Here is a 20,938-nt window from a genome sequence, read left to right as displayed (position 1 = left end):
TTAAACAAATGAAGATATATAACAAACATTTCAGTAATCAGGCCAACATAAAGTACTCATAAATTATCACCAAGCAGCTCTAAATCTGTCATGAACTCTTACTGACTTGCTCACAGGAATGTTTATGTAATTGAGAGAAACTGTAGAAAGGAAGTTAAGTCTCCTTTTACAAGTTAAATCAACTACATCAAGATGAAAAACACCCACACATTTGGCTTTGGCTCCACAGAGACATTCTTGAAAAGCAACTTTTATGAAATCTTCATTATGAGGTCAAATTATGAAACCAATTTCAAGGTGGAAACGTGATCATTTTTACAGGTGTCACTGACTGTACTCTGCTTGCATATTCCTTGTATTAACAGGGTATAAGCTTGATCAGGAAATTACAATTTGGAGTTGTTCCAGCAAATAAATTTTTCACATGGGAGCAAGCACAGATGTAATACAGGATATGTCAAAGCTGGAAAGCTTTGAAAGGGGTCCAAGGAGTCACAGTTCCACAGTTGTGTAAAAAACCTCTACCATACCACCAAACTTGCTGAATGAGATATTATCTTACATGATATTCCTTTAAAAAAGTGTTGAAGCTGCAGAGCAATACAGATAAATATATTAGGAGATGATGTTTATGACATTTTAGAGTACAAATTATGAAGTAAAGTATAAGAGCAACTGATAGTGAGTTTTACACCAAGGATTAAAATATCAATAAGTGAAGTAAATGAGAGATTGTTTAGTATTAAACCTATGAAATTAAAAAAAGAAGCCTGTTCCACTGATCACAGTGACAGTTGTGAAATAGGATGCTGGAAAGATCGCAGGGACTGGAAGTTGATAATCTTAACAGAACAGGTAGCAAGGATGTATTTGTTCAACCCAGAGGGTTTTGAATTGCCAAGTCCAAATAATAATTAGCCATATGCCTGAGATAGATAAGATGAAGTGTCCTTTTAATCACACCTGGTAAAATTCAGCACACCTTGAAAAAAAAGAGAAATTTCTGAAGGACTGTGAATCATGATAATTCTGGTGTTTTGAGAGGTGACCATAGTGACTATTAACCTGAAATCAGTCCTGAGGAAATCAGTGGAATGGCAGATTTGAGGTTATGTGGAAAAGTAGGGTCTATTCTGAGCACCACAGGATTTTTCTAGGCATTACTGACTGCTGTGGCTTTTTAAGAGAATGGTTTTGGCAAATGTTACTGACAAAGTTCTGACTGGTTTGCTTGTGATTTTTATTATTTTGTGCTTTTTATAACACATCAGTGCTAATACATAAGCTTTGGATTTCTTTAGGGAATTTGATTTATTATCACACCACATTTTGATTTAAAAGAGCTTCTATTCTGTTGCACTGGTAGAGAACATTAGATGGATTAAAATATGGGTCACCTAACTGGTACAATGCTGTTTAATGTTTTTGTCCATAATCTATAAAACCTTTGATGTAAAGCCTATGAAGACAGGCAGAGAATTTGGGCTGCTCAACCTGGAGAACACAATGCTCTGGGGAGATCTTATACCACCTTCCAGTACCTCAAAGAGGCTACAAGAGAGCTGGAGAGGGACTTTTCACAAGGCTATGTAGTGATAGGACAAGAGGTAATGGCTTTAAACTGAAAAAGCGTAGGTTTAGAGTAAATATTAGGAAGAAATTCTTTACTGTAACAGTGATGAGGCACTGGAACAGGTTTCTCAGAGAAGTTGTGGATGCACCATTGATACAAGTGTTCAAGACCAGGTTGGATGAGGCTTTGTGCAGCCTGGCCTAGCGGAAGGTTCCCTGCCATGGTGGAGGGGGTGGAACTAGATAATCTTGAAGGTCCCTTCCAACTCAAACCATTCTGTGATTCTATGATATAAATTATATAAATTGGCTGAAGGGTGAATTGCAAGAATAAGTAGCTATCACAATATGATGCATGTCTGCTTTCAACTTCCAACAGCAGTTTTGTTACATAGCTTTGTCACGATAGCCTCACTGGCATTCTGAAGTCCACTGTCTTGAAAGTGGTGGTGTGGGAATGAAAGTGGTTGGTATCATTCATACAGACTCCAAGTGTCTGCAGTGGTACGTATGTAGGGCCCGTGGGTACATCAAAAGGATCTGTCTTGAAGGAGTGAGAAAGTGCTCTTTGCTTCATTAATAAGACATCAGCTGAAAGAGTGTTTATAGCTTTGGTAATTGTATTTCAGGGACAAAATGGATTCAACCAAAATTTAGAAGAGTACTACAAAAAATGATTCATGGGCTGGGTAAATCTCTTGTAGTGTAAGGTTTGTATTGGATTTGTTTTGTTGAATTGGAGAGAAGGCTGAGAAGTGACATATTTGTGGTGTGGGAGAAAGGCAGGACATTTTAGCCTTGTCAACAAAAAGAATGATCTTCTTGTTTCCTTGCAGATTACATCATGCAATGACTAGACTTCTATCTGGGGAACAGGTTTGCCCACAGTCAGATTGGCAGGACTGTTTTGCTGTGTCTTTTTCTGTAGTATATGGGGCATAATATATGGTGTGTCACCAGCTGGAATTACTGAGGTACTTTGCACCTAAGGACTTCCTGCCACATCAAGGGCTGGGGATAAGGCTGGCACTTTAGTAGTTTTTTTTCCTTACGTCTTGTAGCAATCAGTTTAATTTTTGAGGTTTTTGAGGAATGTGGCCTAGGTAACTCTTGAAGTTTTAGATAAGTATAACAGTGAAATGTAATGGTTGTGACAAAGAGATGGCCATGGTGAATGATTTACCCTCCACTCATGCACAGCATTCCCAGACACTTGTATGTTTCAGTAGATTCACTGACTTCCATGCATAAGTGTTAATCCATCACCGATACTCTTATATACTTACAGACTGTCTAGAAGGTAACTTAAAGAAAAAAGAATTAGTCTTCTTTGCAACATAAACTCAAGAAATAAGTACTGCCAGCCTCAATTATATACATTAGGATATTTTTGCTTAGGACATGCCCAAGCCTGACATTCTGCATCCTAGCAATTACCATTATCCAATAATTACAAACAAAGAATGAAGACAGCACTGCTTCTAATGCATTTTTTTAAAATTAGTGTGGTCTATTTCTTTTTTCCTCATGGTGTCACTATAGGATAAAAATCCTTGTAGGGTATTGTCAGTACTGGAGGATATTTCCATTTCCTTTGTCTCACTGACTTTCTGGATTTTCTATTATGTGTTTAGAAAATAAGATAACAATTATACTGCCTTCAAATTTGGACATGTTTTCTCAAGCATCAGCCCACCCTTAATACTGAACATGATTTTTTTTCTTTCTTTTTTTTTTTTTAATAAAAGGATTTAATATTAGAATAAATTTACTTTTGTATAAGGGCATGGAGAATTTGAGCAGTTCTTCTATGACTTGAAAGTAGGAATTACCATGTTTAAAAAGACAGAAAGGGATGTATCTTACAATTAAATGAGCTTATGAAGTTAAATCTGTGGTAGACTTCATCCCATGTAGAAACTATAATGTCCTCACAGAATAATGGAATGGTAAGGCTGGAAGGGACCACAGTGGGTCCAACCTCCCTGCTCAGCAAGGTCATCCTAGAGCACATTTCACAGGGTTGTGTCAAGGCAGTTCTTGAGCATCTCCAATAAGCTTCTTTTTTTTTCTTATATTGTTGTAAAGTATTTTGAATTCAGCTTTTCTGACTGATAGAAAAAGTAGTCTCTCATCCAAGCTGTCAGTGGCAAGAGAAGATGGGAGAGAAAGAAAGAGAGGGAAATTTGTTTCGCTTACATACTTGATAGCATTTTTGCCTGCCTAGCTGGTACCGCTTTACCCAGACCCACATTCTCAGATATATCTAAGTACCTGCCTTCCACAGGAGAAGGATGAAAGCTGTGGCACTATATAAAAGTTAAGTAGGACTGAAAAGAAATTTGCCCATGGTCTTCACAGAGCCAGCTGGAGGTGCCATTTCCCATTTATGCATTTGGAACATAGCCTTCCTGAAAGGCAAGGACCACAGGCCATTTCCCTGCTTTCCCTTTTCTGCCTCTTCAGTAGGACTGCAGTGTTCGGGCTGATTGCAATTAGGCTTGTAATGAGAATGAGTGAGACTATCTAGTCAGAAGGGAGGAAATCATCCACCAGTTCTACAAAATCTACATGCAGTGTGAACTCTGGCCACAAGTGAAGTCTTATGATCCAGTTACTAAAATCATTATAAATGCCCCTGGCTGAATTAAGGTACAAATGAGACCATATGCCAAAGTCAATAGCATGGATTTAATCTAATGATAAATGTGAGGCAGAAAAAGAGAGAGAGAGATAAAAAAAGGAGAGGGGAGAGGGGAAATAATGAAAGTGACAGATTAAAATAGAAAATGCATCACCATTCTGTGTAACCGAGTGGCGTCCCATAGGTCCAGTTCTTCTGGTCTTCTTGGTGGTGAGGGTCCCACAAAACACAGAATCCAATGGATTAATATATCAGGAGATGCCCAGGCACTTCCTCTGGGGGTGGTGGGAAAAGCTTTGCAGTCTCTTGTGACAGGCTCTGGATTTGTTACCTCACTTGGATCACATGCGCCTCTGGTGGTGGAAGGCCTCAGGAATGAGTCAGGGGGCACCTTGGGGGTCCTTCTCATCTGCCTCTCATGTGAATGTCCTGTGTGAATTGGTCTTCCTGAGGAGGCAGGGGGTTACTTTGGTTTTGTGTGGAGAGATTTTGCCATGACACACCCAAACCCCTTCTCCTACACCACCCACTGAGCTTGGCAAGGGCTGATTCTTAACACAGACTTTCTTCTCTGAACCTTCTTTACCACTGCTCAGACCTGAGACAATAGTCCTATCTCAAGTTCCCAGTCACGGTTCAAATTCCCGTCAGAAGGCACTGGGGCTGGGGGGATGCTTTAGTGGTCACACACAGGCAGCTGCTTTCTTGCAGTTAGATAAAAGTCGTATGATTTGGACAATGTTTAAGACATTTATAACATTCAGTCCATCACAGTGAAGCTTGTGTATTTGTTTCAGTTAGCTGAGCTTGTGATCAACCTCTGACTAGCTCAGGTTATCAGCTCACAGGTGTGAAAGTTAACTAGAATCAGCATGCAATTAAGTAGAATCAGCATGGACTTGATAGCAGTAGGGTGAGTTTGACAGCTTAGCAAAGAAGCTGGTTCACCTAAAGAAGTTACAGAGCACTAAATAATTATAGAGCTTTTCAGGAGAAGCCTGAGCATTATCGCCCCATGCTTTCTAGTGAGCTGAAAATCCTATCAATATTTCCAGCCAGTTAAGAGTCCTTTTTTCTCCTGGTCTCTTCAGATGGTCTTTTAACATGAGATAGCAGATACCCATCTTCTTATCTAAGTGCTCACATCTAAATATTTTTCCTAATCTCTCTGCCATGTCTTTCACTTACCTACTTGTCACCACCACACAGCTCCTCCACAGAGTCAATTGTTTGTTGGGCTGGTAATTCAGAGAGAGTTGAGTTACTATTTCTAGACTGTTGTCTTGATGACATATTAGACTTCATACTCCAGTAAAGTGTGAAGCAGGCCAGCTGAACAGACAAACTGAAAGAAATCTAGGGCAAAACTAGAGTTCTGCACGTGGCAAAAAAGGCCTGTTTTAACCTAGAATGAAAGAAATAAACTATTTCACTGTTGGATGTACAAGTTTATTAGTTGTCTAGCATGCTGCTTCTTTTTCCAAAGGACAGACGACCTGCTAATTCTCTTCCCAATGGTTACCATTTTATGGCTATGCCAGTTTTTGATGCTGAGATGTTGACTTTAAACTGCAAGGCATGTGTAACCTTGTGGTTCTACAGGAGAAGCAGCCTCTCACAAACTCACTGGCAGAATACCAGAACTAGACAATGCTGAATGTTTCTCCCTGACAGCTGTGAGCAGGGGCTCTTCTGGCTTTTAATAAACACCAGGCCAGTTTGGAAGAGTCAACATCAACATCTGCTTTAGGAAACCCTCTAACTCTACAAACATAGACGTTCCCTCGTGTTTCTTCAGGAATTCTCCAATTTTAAGCCTTCTCCCAGCCTTTTTACCTCGTATGTGTGGTGGCACGTTCCCCTCCCACCTCAGCCCATACTATGATTTCAGAAATACTTGTTAGGCCTCAGCCTCGATGAATGATAGCTGGGCTAAGCTCCCCTTGAGCTTATCAGAAACACTGTCTGCCCCAGGAACTTATGTTGGCTAATGAGCTCCTGTTATTTAGCAAATAGCCTTGGAAACTTATTTTTCCTGCCTGAATAACAATGCAAGTGTAACAGCATCTTTATGATTGAATTTTCACAGAGAATTACTGACCTGAATTGGGGCCGGGATGGAAAATTACCATGCCAAAAGCCAACTCTTTTGCGACCATCTAAACAGTAGTCCTGAGCGAGATCCTCTGAGCTCTCCTGGACTGCAGCAAGCTGTGACCAGAAATCTACCTCTGTGACCCTTCTCAGAGAAAGTGAACTCTGAAGTGTGCTATACTTGGAGGATCATCACTACAAGCCAACAACAAAGCCTGGGCTGACACCTCCACTGCTTGAGGCTCAACCCTTCATCCTTTGAGAAGATACAAAGTCATCCAACATGAGTACTTCACTGAACTCGAGGGGAAGATTTCACAGGTATTATACACCTTGTACATACTTCTTTAGGCCTGTGTTTGTGCAAGTGTGAATATGCTGTGTACTAAGAATGTTACGTTCTTAGATTCTTGAGTAGGTGAGAATCGTAAGTTAGGCCTGTGAGTTACTGTTGTGCTTGTTGCAAATTCCATAGAATCTTCTCTTAAATCCATACTAGTTCTGTATAACCTCTCTTCTTTTGCCTGTTCTTCACCCTCCTACTGTAAGACAGTCATTGAAATCAACTCATGGTTTCACAAAGTCCAAATACTCCAGTTTCTTCACATACCCCCTTCATATATGCTTGCTGAACAACTTTCCATGCCAGAGGGGACCCTGTGGACTTCTCTCCAACTGGCTTACACTGTATCAGTGAGGGAAATGTTTCCTTCTAAAATCCCAGGTTTCTGCAAATACAAAAGTGTCTTATGTCTGTTAATTCTTATCTTTCCTTCCAGTTCCAGTTTGTCTGCTGGGAGGGGCTCCTGTTGTTCACTGCCTTACTGTGTCTCAAAAATTTCACACAAATTTCTTGCCCTACCAGTCTTTTATTTGTCTCATCTTTCATCACTCTTGCTAGTCATTCTCAGTCTCTCTTGCCCCAATTATCTCTCCCAAACAAGTCAGCTGCTTACTGTGCCACCTTACCTGCTTGACATCTCTTTGATAAACATAGATCAAATTCTTTGCAAGGTGCCAGTTCCTCCTGTTGTTTCACAGCTTTCCTTTACATCTGCTTAGAGCTGTGCCACAACTCCTGTCTCACTCCTTAATTTTAGTGGTCACTCAACTGCGTAAGAGGTGGCCCAGCTTCATGTGCTGAAAACCTGGTCACTTTGTACTTTGCATGCCTGAAGTGAATGTGTTTTAACATAACTCCTTGCACGAGTCTTTATAGGGTGCATTAAATATGGGAAGTCAGCAGCTGAGGAGTGCATGGAAGAACTGGTTAATTAAGGACTTCAAAGTGTGAAGTATTTACCATCTGTAAACAAAATCTGTATTCCAACCCAAAACTGTCTCCACAGCAATTCCTGGATTTGCTCAGTAAAAGATCCAAAGCCCAGGAAAATGGGAGGAGAGGACCTTTCATGCCTTTCAGTATCCTTTGCATCAGGCCACTTATTTCCTTTAGCAATGGTGAAATGACGCACAAAGCACTGAGACTGTACAACTTCATTTTATTTTGTGTTTTGTGTGCTTTTATAGGATATAAATAAATGACAAAATTACAAAATTTATAACTGGAAGCCCAAGCATATTTACATAAGTATTTGTTGCAGTGAGGCTACTATTTACTGTTCTCCTATACAATTTTCCTTTTGGTACCATATTTTTAGTGTTATTTTTTTTACTGTCAGTTGACTAAGTACATATCAACAGTGAATAGGCAAAAATATGTACAAGGAACCATTTTGTTCAAGTAAATTGAATACTGTATTAAAAGTTTGTCATCACTCAGCGCTATGATTAGGTTTAACTAAACCATATACAATTATCAGGTTTAAACCAAGTTCAATTATCCATTTTTTGGAATATACCAACTGATGATTCTAACTGAAGAACCTCAGCTGGATATGAAATAATAATTAAAAAAACATTAAGACAACCACACAATTTATCAATATCTCTATAATGAACTTCAAAATGATTCACAATTTGACTGGATAGAACAATATACGTTAAAATGTCATTTTTCTCCTATAATGATACTTGTACTGTTATAATTTCAGTTCTACATAAATATACATCATGGTATTATACAAATACTCCACAGACATTAAAAAAATTAAAACACTTCAAAGAAAAAGTAAGTAAATCTTATTTAATCAAATATTAAGCAAATGCTTAATTTTTGTTTCATGAAAACATTTTTATTACTTTGGAATTTTTTTGTTTTTCTTGCTATTTTTATTTAGAAAATGTTTTGCAATAGAATTTTATCAACACTCTTCCAAACAAGTTTTCTGTGACAGAAATCTTGATAGCAAAATCCATCATTTTGACTTTTTTTTTAGAACCACTGAGATTATATTTTAAAAATAGTAGAATTCATGGCTATAGCAATGTTGAACTGCATAAACTATATGTACGTGTAGTAGAATGACCATTCCACTTTCATTCCAGACTGATCACATGGAACATCCAGTGCACTGATGCTACAAGTCTTACAATTTTCATAATGCTGCAATAGCAGTAGTTTATTTAACTTTAAAATAAACAATATTTCTCATAATTCATCTGGCTTCCTTCCATAAATATTCATATGTTTTTCTATAGTACTTCTCTTCCATAAAAATATCTAATAAATGTTTTCTGTGCATTATTAATACCTTTTTTTAACCATTCATAAAACTCTGATCCTTTGCTACAATGCAAGAGGTTCTTATTTCTGTAGAGGATCAAAGGACATCAATTATTACATATAAAATCAGCGCACACAGAAATCAGGGTACCTAATTTCTTGTCACTTTAATGAGTTCTTTATTCAACACAGAAACTATTAATGAATTCAGTGGTTTCACAAATAATCTATTTTTTAATTCTGGTTCTATTTCAATTAAAAACTGCCAAGATTCAAATAAAAAACCCAATCAAATACTCTATTCATAGGCAGCATTAGTATTAGTTTAGAGACCTTTTGTTTTTTTTTGCTTTAAAAAGTAGAATTCTAAAATAAGAAATCAAAGAAAGCACTGTGGCAGAGTCACAAGGGAGAACTGCGTGAAAAATAAGGTTTCTCACTCCTCTTGTGGACTGTAATTTTAAAAGTCTTCATATAGTGTCATTCTTCTGTCAGTGCTGCAGGAAGAAGAACATCACCAGAAATGACTGTCAGCCTTTTTTGTTAGTTACAAGGCCACTCATCAGTGCAGTCTTCCTCTCTGCTGGATTGAAACGTTGCCATAAAGGAAAGGCTGTGCTGTGACTGCTTGGCGTGCAAGGCACAACAAGGAACAGGGGGACAGTTTTGTATCAGAAAATTGTAGTTTCATACTTGGTATTAATGCCTCTTTTGGCCTCTTGTCCAGGTTCAACAATCCACGGTAGGTTCGCCAGAGTCTTTTGCTCGGACGGATCTATCTGCTGCAAGACAAACGCAAACGTACAGACGGTTACCATCTCGTGCACAGCAGCTTGAGCAGAACTCTTTTCTTTAAACTAACAGAACACAGAACAAATCCTGAATGGACAAAGTCCTACAGCAGCGAGTATGGTGGTGTCTACACTCCCATGTACTCACGGCTGCCTTCTTCTTCCTGTGGAGATCAGAGCTGTGTCTACCCCCAAGCTATAGGGCACCATAGTTCGTTAAAGCCACGCTTGATCCTGAGAAGTCTGTTTGCTAATGAGACAGACGATAGCATCAGGAAACGTTCCTACTTACAATTTTATGGAGGAAGATTTTGTGGCAATGGATGACACAGTGTACAGTCATGCATTTTTCCCCCTTTCTCTTACCCATTAATTAAATATCACAGAGTACAGTCCTCACTTTATAGCCAGTGAATATGATACAGCGTGCAGTAATTTTTCTCTTTTCCCTCCAAAAAGACCCTGTGCCTATATTTATTCCCACTTGATTTAAAATAGTTTTCATAATTTTTTAAAAGCTCTACCGTAAAAGAATATTTCTCTGTCATGTCTGCACTTCAGGAGGGCCCTTTAAAGACAATCAATATGCAGGCTCCAATGAGCTTGGTCCTTAAGAGTCTGGGGTAATACTGAAAAGGTACATTGTATCCCAGTTTTGGGATAGGAGGTTCTGGCGAGGATCAAAAAAGAAAAAGAAAAGGATATGAAAAGAAGTTGCTTGGTCTGACAGGATAATTGTAATTAATTTGGATTTGTAATTTGATTAGGATACATATGCAGTGATCATGTTCCAAACAAGATAGGTGCAGTATTTATTTCTCAATAGGAGACCAGGAAAGTCCATGGAACCAGAGAATTTGAGAGGTATGCATTGGCTGTGATCCTTAGCACTTAAAAAAGCACAATACACTGGAATTAGACTGAATCAATTAAAACTCTGCAATTACTGTAAGAGACATATACACAACACTAGCTTAGCAACGTCTTAAACTGGAGGAATCAGAAATACACAGTTGTTTGAAACAGCTGCCCATGCTGTGGTGACAGAACCCTGCCAGCTGATGAGCAGAGGTGGCACAATGGAGCATTTCTGACTTTAAAGGTATTTCATTTGTTCAGCTTCTAGTATATAAACTCTAAGCTGTACAGCTGAATTTTGGGGTTTTTTTGCATGCATAACTACCTTCTACTTACCACGGACTTCCGAATACTAACACGTGGTTTGGGAATAGGTTTAGAGGGTTTGTTTTCAAAGCTTTCTGGGAGAGTTGAAGAATGGCCCCCTTTTCGTGCTTGTAGTGCAAGCTGATAGGCCACCTCAAATGCTTGTCCTAGTGTAAGAATGATTTCATAAGCTAAATTCTGAAACAAAACAGAAACAGTTAAAATTGGAGTGAGGTTGAATTATTGTCAGATACATGAAGTGGGGTAGTACTGTCTACAGAAGTGATTTGCAATTTAAATAATTAAAGTCATGCTGGTAATAGCTTCCTTAGTCTCTGTAATGTTTACATTTGTCATTTGATTTCTTATTGATTAAAACCAATCTAAATGTAATTTATTGTATTGAAAGTAATTACTTCTAAACCCCTTGAAAACATTGCCTCATTAAACATGAAAACAGGAGTATGTGTCATCTCTTTTTAGAACACAAACATTAAGTGTCCCACCTCCCCAGCTCACCTCATACCTGCTGCTGTCATGATCCCACCCTGCTTGCTCTACTGGACCTTGACACTGTGACATTTGGCCTAGCTCTATTTCAGAAATCTGCTGACCTGTCCTTTTCCAGAGCTGGGAGCCTGATGTGCTGCTTCCCTGGCTACATGGCTTGGGATGCTCACCAAATGGCAGAGGAAGAGGCTGCAGCATTGGTGAGAGACTTCCCAAAGGACAAAGAAGCCAGTGTTGAAAGTACATGCTCTGTTTCTCAGATGCAGTGCAGACAGGCATGCATGGAAGTCAGTGCACCACTTTGGGTGTGTGCTTCAAGTGCGGGGGAAACAGTCTCATGGTTTTGTTTTCTAAAAGTAAAATTGTTTGAGCTTAAATTGTCATGTAAGAACAGTCTTGGAAGCAAGGGGAAGGGAGTTACTGTGCATACCAAAGAAGTCAGGCACTTAAGCCTGACCAGTTTGATGTTATAGAGAGAATACTTTAAATCCTCATTGAATATGAGGAAGAAAACCTGTTGAAAGATTTATAAAGCATGAATGAAGTATCGGGGGATTGGTATAAATATTTTTTCAGTACGGTTTTACATCAATGAAAAAGCAGCTGTGAGTTTCAAATTTGACCTTAATCTAAATTGCAAATGAATTCCTAGGGTAATTTTTCTTCAGGTTTGTGGGTTTGTTTAGGTATATTTATTTCTGGGCCTATTTTTAGGCTCCTACTAGAGACTGTTTCTGGGCTACTAACTTTGCAATAATGTTTTGAACCCCTGCAGAGCAAATGCAAGTCTGCAGGCTTGCCTCCATATGATGTCCTACAGTCCCCTTAGAATTATTCATAATCTTTGATGTGCTTCAGAAGTTACCCTCTCCTTCCCTCAATCTTCATAGCCCCATGCAGGGCTTTGAAATGAGGTGATCCCTTAAAATTCCCATCTTTCTGGTACAATTTTTAATGAGATATGTCTTTACCTAGTCAAGTCTAACTGTTAGGCTTGCAGGAAGTCAGAAAGAAATGCAACACACTTGGAAGTGCACAATTCACCCTTCAATAGTTAAAGTTAAATGGATAAGCATTTTATTTCATGCCGTACACTTTCATTTTCTTGAAGAAATTCCAACCTTTTTATCACACATGTATATTGAGATAGCACAGACTAAATTCTGCATATTTAGCTCATTATGAGAGCTTCTTATAAAGGTGCCAGCTCTGGCCCATGTTAGGCCAGACAGAAAACAATTATACTACTCCACTGGGACATGCTCACAGCTGTTACAACTGCAGTCACAACAGCCAGCCAGCCAAAGTTTCACAGCTACCCAAATAAAAATGTCTGCCTGATTTGACAGCAGTAGTCTCCAAATTATCTCCCCTTTAACTTCAAGGGAAACTGGCCAGGACTGAGAAACACTGAGGATGAAGTTTGCCAGTGGAGTAATAGAAGGAAAACTAAAGAGGCTATTTTAAAGTGTTCTGCCTGTAAGCAGAATGCTGGCTATGGAATTAAGAGCAACAGAATATAATTGTTAAAAACATAGAAAATAAAGTAATTTGAAATGAAGCGTTCTTTTTAGTAGGACAGGAATATTATTCTAAAGACAGATATCTTTAGAATCAGCTGTTGGGACAGTAAAAAAGCATACTATATCATCATGTGATTGGGTAGAGTGGATAACATTATTATGAAGGAATACACCAGCAGTAATGGCTTGGAGAAATGCAGGCTGCAGTACTAGTAAGACTGAGAAAACACGCCATCCAGTGAGGCATACAAAAAGGTCACCGAGACAAATACGAGTGGAGATAGACTAAGTTTGCCATGCTGAGTTACAAATCTAGTCTGAGTCCTGCATTTCATCTGAAGCCACTATAATTTGTTTTCCTTTGTAGTCTGTAAAATGAAAAAATAGGCCTTCCTGGAGCCTGAAAGCCGTAAGAAACATGAACTGTTTCTCTGGTTAATAAATTTTTGAAATATAGCAAATAAAACAGAACATTCACTATTCTGTTCAATATTCAAAATGCAAACTGAACCACAACTTGCACATAAATTTTATACATTGTGTACTGCACTAGAGCCTTCACAAAGGGAAGTCTGCAAATGGAGGCAAGGAGAGCTTTAACATTGTACCTTGTAAAATTTAAAGAACTTATCTGAAAAATTGTAACTTGAAAAAAACCCCATAAGTAAATAAGCTTGGTTTGAGGAATTTCTCACCTGTAGTACTGAGAGAGGATTATAAGGATTAGAATTGGTACAGATTCTTGTAGGGTCTATACCAGAGAGGGAAGAACAGGATTTCCCTTGGGAATAGGGGTGGAAAACCAACCTACAAAATCTATTGTGGAAACCGTTCTGATGGAGTGAGGAAACAATTTGAATTAATTGACATGTGGCACAAAAGGAAGGATACAGGGCTCAGCACCAAAGCTGTAGCCTCCCTGGTCACTGCAGAAGAAACTGAGCCTCCCAGCACCTCATCAAGCTCCTTAGAAAGAAGGCAAAACCTTTGGGACTGTGGTGCTTCTGAGGCTGCTACAATCCTGCTCCTTGCTCGGTACAGCAGAGTAGGAAAGTGAGTAAGCTAATGCCTTTAAGCAACAATTTCTGGGAGATGAGAAATAAGGTCAGTTGCCTTGTTTGCCATGCAGTGTTACAATTCAATGCCCCAGTGCAAGTCTGAGTCAGGAGTCTTCAGCCACTTCAACTCAGGCAACCTATTACAATGGCTAATTGTTTTCTTACATTTTAACTGACTTTTTTGTTGTCTTCTATTGTGTATTGGCCAATTAAGGAATATCTGATGGAAATTACTCTGTATATCTTCAACACACGAACCAGAATTTGGTATAGAAGCTGTTAGGACCCTTTGTTTCTCCAGAGGGATTCCTTCACTGGTAGATTTAAGGCTGCTTAGTAAGTGAATTAAAGTGGATTTCAATATTGAGCAATAAATCCTCTTCTTCCCCCAAACTTTGTCTCCTTCAATATTCTTTAGTCAACATGTTTTTGTAATTTTGATTATAGAATTTGAACTCTGAGTAGATACGTTACATGTACAGTTATTCCAAAATAGTATCTCTAATGCTGCTAGTTGACACTACTATAGTAATTCCCTATCTACAAATAAGTTTTTCTTGCCCACATTTCCTGAGAAACTGAAGGACCTAACAGAGTGATTTTTTTCCCGTAACATTCCATATATTGCATTGCCAAAACACATATGATTTAAAATGCATATTTTTTACATGTTATGGTGTATTTCTACCACTTTAAACCTCGTTTTTCATAACATGATTGGACTTCTATCCATTGGGTAGGAGTGCTTCTATTGCTTCTGTTAGTAAACTGGGAGATCAGGCTCTAACATGAGCATTAGACTTTAAATAGAAAATTTAATTCACTGTATGCTTGTGCTCTGAATATCTAGCTATTTTTTTATACAGCTTGTACTTGCATCAAAAATGCTAGACCCTGAGAAATAAAACAACACAAAAAGAGAATATTTGAGTAGGTAACACCCCACTGAGGATTATGTTGCAGGAGAAAACAGAGTTAAGACAGTTTGACATTCAGGTTTCTGTATTGCTTAAAATTGCCGTTTAAAGTTCTTGGGGTAATTAATGCTCCTCCTAAGATACAGGAAAGTGAGCAAAATGTAACTATTCCCAGATCACTTTTCTTCCTGTGCCAAGAAAGGAGATGAATTCAATCTGCTATACCTAAGTCTATGTTTGTGCTTGATTATTAAACCTATAAATGAAACTGCAGTACTTCAAAACAATTAAGAGATATTTAAATGGATCAGGAGAAATAATAACCTCACTCAGTCTAATTTCAGTTGATTCACTTATCACTAAAATTTATAGAATGGAACATCTTGTTGACCATTATCTATTTTTAACACCATTTTGAAGTTTTTTCTACTCCCTGTAGACACTAAAATGACCACAGAGAATTTAAACAACAGAAGCACTCAACCAAAATGCTAAAGTTCCTTCTAACCTACCTCTGTACATGCTACTGATTATTGCTGTGCAGTGTTAACTGTTTGCCCAGCCCCACATAAAATGTCACCATTCAGGAACCTCTGTTTTTCTGATTTAACTTATTTATATTCATGTAACCATGTTTCAAGAATTCATACACATTATACTACACTAATATTTTTTTCTTGAATAATCTTGAAGTTTCAATAGCACCTTACATTTCTCTTGTGCGAAACTCAAAGGGCAAGTACTCTTGAAAGTTTTGGACAATAAATCTTAGTTCTAAAAATTATAGCCACTACTTATTTCACCAAATTAGCAGAAAACTACATGACTGATTATTGATGTGTTCATGATTTCTTGAAACAGTAATAGTTTGTGCATCCCCATCTGAGAAGCATAAATATAGGAAGAACTGAGTAATTTTCCACCAACATAATAGGAGCTCTAAGGACTTTTGCTGAAATAACATTTTGAGATATGTAGGCAAGAAGATTGGAGGAAATAAGAATCAAAGAATTAATTCTCTGTTTTAAAAATAAAGACAAATTTTGGAAAAGGTGCTGCTAAAATAAAACTTCACCAAATTCTTGTATTACCATTATTTGTGCAGCCTAAATTCCCTCCGACATTACAGAGAGCAGAGTAGAACAAAGGGACCATCAAATAATAATAATTTCTGTCGTTACAGATGGTTCAAATCTTTCAGACTCAGTGTAGTAGCCAAACATTCCTAGGACGTCTTCAGATACGTAATTAGCTACCTGTGTGGTCTCAGATCTGTGTTTTAGTTCTCTGATTAAAGTTTATACAAAACTTTTCATACATTTTCTATACATTTGCATAAGAAGCTTCTGTTTTCCAGTTTATTCAGTATAATGCAAAGAATTCTAAACAATATTTAGAGAGATGTTTGAGTTATTGGTACTGATCCAGCTTAACACTGAATCACTAAAACTCAAAGAACAGCTGGGTAAGAATCACAGAATAAATAGGATGGTTTGGGTTGGAAATGACCTTAAAGATCATCTGGTTTCAATCCCCTCCTGCCATAGGCAGGAGCATTTTTGAATAGACCAGGTTCCTCAAAGCCCTGTGAAGCCTTTGAACACTTCCAGGGATAGGGCACCCACAACAGCCTCTCTAGGCAATCTGTTCCAGTGTCCTATCACCTCATAGTAAAGAATTTCTTCCTAATATCTAATGTAAACCTACCCCTTCCTTGTTGAAACCTCTGAAGAAATCACCCCTCCTGGTAACATCTGATCTCTGCTCCAAAAAGCAATCCCCATCTACTTCAAGAAGGTAGGATGTGTCCAGGCTCCAAGGGCCCTCTCAAGAAAGTTTCGACCCTCTAGTCACTTGCTGGGAAGCATGACATGGACATACGAGGGGAAGAACCCAAAAGGCTGGATTTCACCAAATCTGACCTTCTGTGACTGCCAGGCAGTACAATGGAGTAAAAAATGCAGGATGCCCTGCAAACATTGTTTAATCTAGTTCCTGAGCCTACCTCGTGGCAGGACTGAGAACATGGATCCTTTTATGATTTCTTTATTTGGTGTGCACTGAGGTTTCAGAATGGGTAGCCAAACCTGCTTGTTACAAACTACTTGAAAGGCTATAGCTTAGGTTGTAAGAATTACATGTCAAGACTTGTATGAAAAGCTACTTACTAAGTTTAGAGTCAACAGCTGAGATTACAGAGCAGAGTTATTTCAGATGGGAAATGAGATATCAAAGAAAATCTTTGCTCTTCTCCAGAAATGTCCTTTTGCTATCCCATGGCAGATTAGTTTTTTTATGTGGTAAATAATTGACATCTGCCATTAATGACCATATACCATGAAAACATTTTAACAGAACTAAATGACTATTACTGTTTCAAAGAACTATTAAATGAAGTATGTTTGATAAACTGACCACATCAAACGCAGTGAATACATGGCAGTAGTGGTGATTAGTCTTCAAGTCTTTAGTGATGTACGCAAATGTAGAAAGGTCTTCAGGGTCTTGTGCAGCACAGGAAATGTTGCGGATTTCATGTTCAGCGATGATATTCTGTTTAAAAAAATATTTTCAATCAATTTAGGAATTAAATTGAAAAGAGCAGTAAAAGGTGTGGTTTTAGATTCACATTTATGTTGATCTGCTTTACAGATGTATTTCAGAAATGTCTTAATAAGAGATTTAATACACCCCATGTGTGATCTTACACAGGCATTTGGAATTTTGACCCTTTCCAATTGCCAATAATCTGGTAGGAAACCATTATATTCTAAAATCTACAATATGAGGCCACTTGTGTTTTGTACAGTTTGTTCAGTATCCTTTGACACAGAGACATGTTTCCTGGCATACAGGTATAAATACTGATTCAAAGCACTATACAAGCATCTTATGAAGTCGCTGTTTTTTGTGTAATGATCAAAATGGGACACTGTTTCAGTCTGCTAACAGACAGGATCTGGTGAAACCTAGCAGGCTCAATAGCCAGGGTTTTGTACTTGTGTTTGACAAATTTTAGCCATACTTTTTCAAGAGCAAAACCACAAAACATGACTTATAACTGAAACCATGAGATATTGAAATGCCCCTGATTACTAAAAAGATAAGTACAGGAGGATCTGGTAATTTCTCTCCACTTACTGACAACAGCATCCTGTAAGAGAGATATAGGAAAATGAAACCATTCATGCACCGAGCCACACTACTCGCAACAGCCAATGTAAGCTATAGCACACTACTGAGAGAGGTGGGGCATGTCTGTCTGATGAAATAAAAAAAAGCTGTCTTGAAGCTCTTAAGAAAATTATGAATATTCATTACAGAAATTGCTGATATGTAATTATTGTGTTCAGGCCAAAGGAACCATGAAACCAGAGAAGAAGATACTGCAGAGTGGCTTATGATTAGGCCTTGCTTCAGCAACACATGCATTTCAAAGGGTTTATTTCAACAGAAGAATGATTCATTGAACAGGAATTTACTTACTGGTTAATTTATACGCTTTCCTGAACTATGGCCCTGCTGGCTGTAACTCTGGCACTGCCACAGAAGCCCAAAGTGACCAAGCCTGATGCACCATTACATCACTACAGCATCGTGGGACATGTGGCATTTGTGGTGTCCCAGTTCCTTGCACAGCCACCGCTTGCCTTGGTGGCATCTGTCCATGTTAAAACAATCTCTGAGTATCTCTGGTTTTCTCTCATCTCTCTCTTTTCCTTACCATCTCCTTTCCTCCCTCTCTTTAAATATATATATATATATAAATATATATATATATATATGTATATGCAACTAAATTACTTTAGATGCTTTGCCATATCTTCTTTCATTTGCTAAGTGGCAACTTTTCCCCCTACATGTAGGTATCAAGTTATCAGAAAGACATATTAATATATCTAATTGAAGAAATCATGGCTTAGGAAAAATCTTAATAAAAAGCATTCCAAATTTCAAATTATGCAAAAACCAAGATAAGGAAGCTGTTAGTGAAGAAATGAAATAATCCTCTTAAATTGTTGCAACATGATTATTTCTCTTTAATGCATTATTCATAAAAATGACAAAACCAGTACTTATATTTCAATATATGCCAATTTATAATGACATGGATAAACTCTGCTTAACAATTGCTTGCTTTTTATGTTACTTGAAGCATTTTATTTTCTTTGCTTTCAAATTGATAACTTTTACCCTCAATAAAGATTTTGATGAGAATTAGAATTTACCAAACCCAGTGATTTAGATATCCGCAGACAGAAGTGTAATACACTGTCATTGATGTAGTATTGACAACACTGTTGTTTAGAAAGAATTAAAGCTTGGAAGGTCTTAAAATCATATGTGAAGTATTTATGCCAAATCATGAGCCACAATGTAATCACCTGATTTTATGCAGCGTATGGTAAAAGAGCTCTGCTACACTGCAACTTTTTCTAGGTGACCTGGGGTTGACACAGGGACTTGCACTTAAGTCAAAACTCACAGAGATTATTTTAATGTTTTAATTTTAAACTAAGTGAATTTTGGAAATATATACATATCAAGTTTTTTTAAAAAAATAAAATGAAGCATAACTAAACTGAATTTTCTGGATGAAAATTAGTAGTGAAACTGAGTTTTCCCCTAGCTGCTACAGGGCATCCTCTGTGATCTCCTTTCAAAATGAAATTTTTCAGTGCATGTGTTTACTATTTCCTAGGGTCACTTCTTCAGTAGATCTGTAGTCTTATTCTGTAGAAAGCAGAAGGCTATGAAGCATCTTGCTCTTCTGGGTATGCTCCTCAGGCATTGACTGACATTTTACACTTGTCATGCTATAAATTGTCTTTCAGTTTGGCAAGAGAAACCTTTGGTTTCTCAAAAAGCGGGGAAGCTGAAAGGCAGTTATGGTTCTACCAAGGAAATACCTTGGAGAAGTCAGGTTTTTGCTTAGCAACCTTCCTTTGCTCACCTACCTTGTGCCAGCCAATCTCCCTCCTGGCAGAAACCACCCAGAAGAAAGGGTGAGCTGTGAGCCATGAGAAAATTCTGCAAGTCTGCTTTTTCCTAAGCAGCATTTTCTTTCTGGCCTCACTTGCAAAGAAATGGTGACATGTCAAAGTGGTGTCATGCCAAGCTTCCAGGCGCCACTGAAATAGCTGTCGTGGAATGAGGTCGGGGCCCCTTCATCACCTGAAACTTTGCCTGCTGACTTAGAATACAAATTCTTAGCTTGGTGGCATAAAGGAAAAGGATGAACAGCCATGAGAGCTGAGTTTTCAAGCACAGAACTGCTAGTTATTTTTGTCATTAAAAAGTATGCATTTATTGCTAAGTGGTGCCCAGCGCCGTCAACTATAAGCTCATATGGAAGCAGTACAAGTCTGAATAGGATCTCACCTTAGTGCTAATCTGTTTTGGGTCTTGAAGGAATTTGGAACAGCACACTGTGGACAAGGATGGTAACGCTTCTGGGAGAGTTGCAGGCTATTACCTGGTTTTTACAGAAGGGAAAGGCAGTGCAGATTTTGAACTGGAGAGAAAGCAATCTACCACTTGAGAAAAAACACAGGACTGTGGCATTATTTACCTCCTTCAAATACATCTGTTGCACTACTAGGCATAAGGTTTCAGTGGGACTCATGTAGCGTCATCTAACGCAATTTTTTTTAAGTTTCCATCTTGTGTAAGATTCTATGCAGTGTGCAAAGAGACATGGGAAGCTCCTTTTGTTCTCCTGATTTTTTTTTGCAAACCTAAGGACATTGCAGCTACGTCCTTTACGCTACAGAGAAGATTTAAGAGCTGAAAACAGCATTATCCAAGTTAGAGTTAATAGCATTACAATGTCCTGACTTATGCCCTGCACATCAGAGAACATAAAGGAAATGAGGGTTGTAGAAGCTCAGGTTTGAATCAATAGAAGAAAAAGTTGCTGACAGGAATCCCTGGCCTCTCTGCTCTGGCAGATATGCCAGACTTGACACAACAGTAATTTCACCTCACTTTTATGCCATCTTCTAACTCTAAATATGGCTTCCAAACTCTAGAAGAAGT

The 20,938-nt window shown here is 38.2% G+C and overlaps 1 protein-coding gene across 9 annotated transcripts in view; it reads right to left on the bottom strand.

Moving 5' to 3' along the window:
• Positions 1 to 7,795: 7,795 nt before the first annotated feature.
• Positions 7,796 to 20,938, bottom strand: part of ANKS1B (ankyrin repeat and sterile alpha motif domain containing 1B) — a 437,255-nt gene continuing 424,112 nt past the window's right edge. For 7 of the 9 annotated variants that reach the window (XM_071552016.1, XM_071552019.1, XM_071552017.1 and 4 more), the window contains 4 exons: positions 17,315 to 17,452; positions 10,922 to 11,089; positions 9,630 to 9,718; positions 7,796 to 9,519 (listed from right to left, as the gene is read on the bottom strand). In XM_071552016.1, the coding sequence (XP_071408117.1) occupies positions 9,480 to 9,519; positions 9,630 to 9,718; positions 10,922 to 11,089; positions 17,315 to 17,452 (435 nt within the window). In that variant the 3' untranslated portion in view covers positions 7,796 to 9,479. Of the gene's footprint in view, positions 9,719 to 10,921; positions 11,090 to 17,314; positions 17,453 to 20,938 lie in introns of all 9 variants that reach the window. The other 2 variants (XM_071552018.1, XM_071552025.1) reach the window with 2 other exon arrangements.

The sequence above is a fragment of the Pithys albifrons genome, chromosome 3, assembly GCF_047495875.1.
Source record: "Pithys albifrons albifrons isolate INPA30051 chromosome 3, PitAlb_v1, whole genome shotgun sequence".
Classification (NCBI taxonomy): Eukaryota; Metazoa; Chordata; class Aves; order Passeriformes; family Thamnophilidae; genus Pithys; species Pithys albifrons.
The sequence above is the reverse complement of the archived record's forward strand: the minus strand, read 5'-3'. Positions and strand labels throughout refer to the sequence as shown.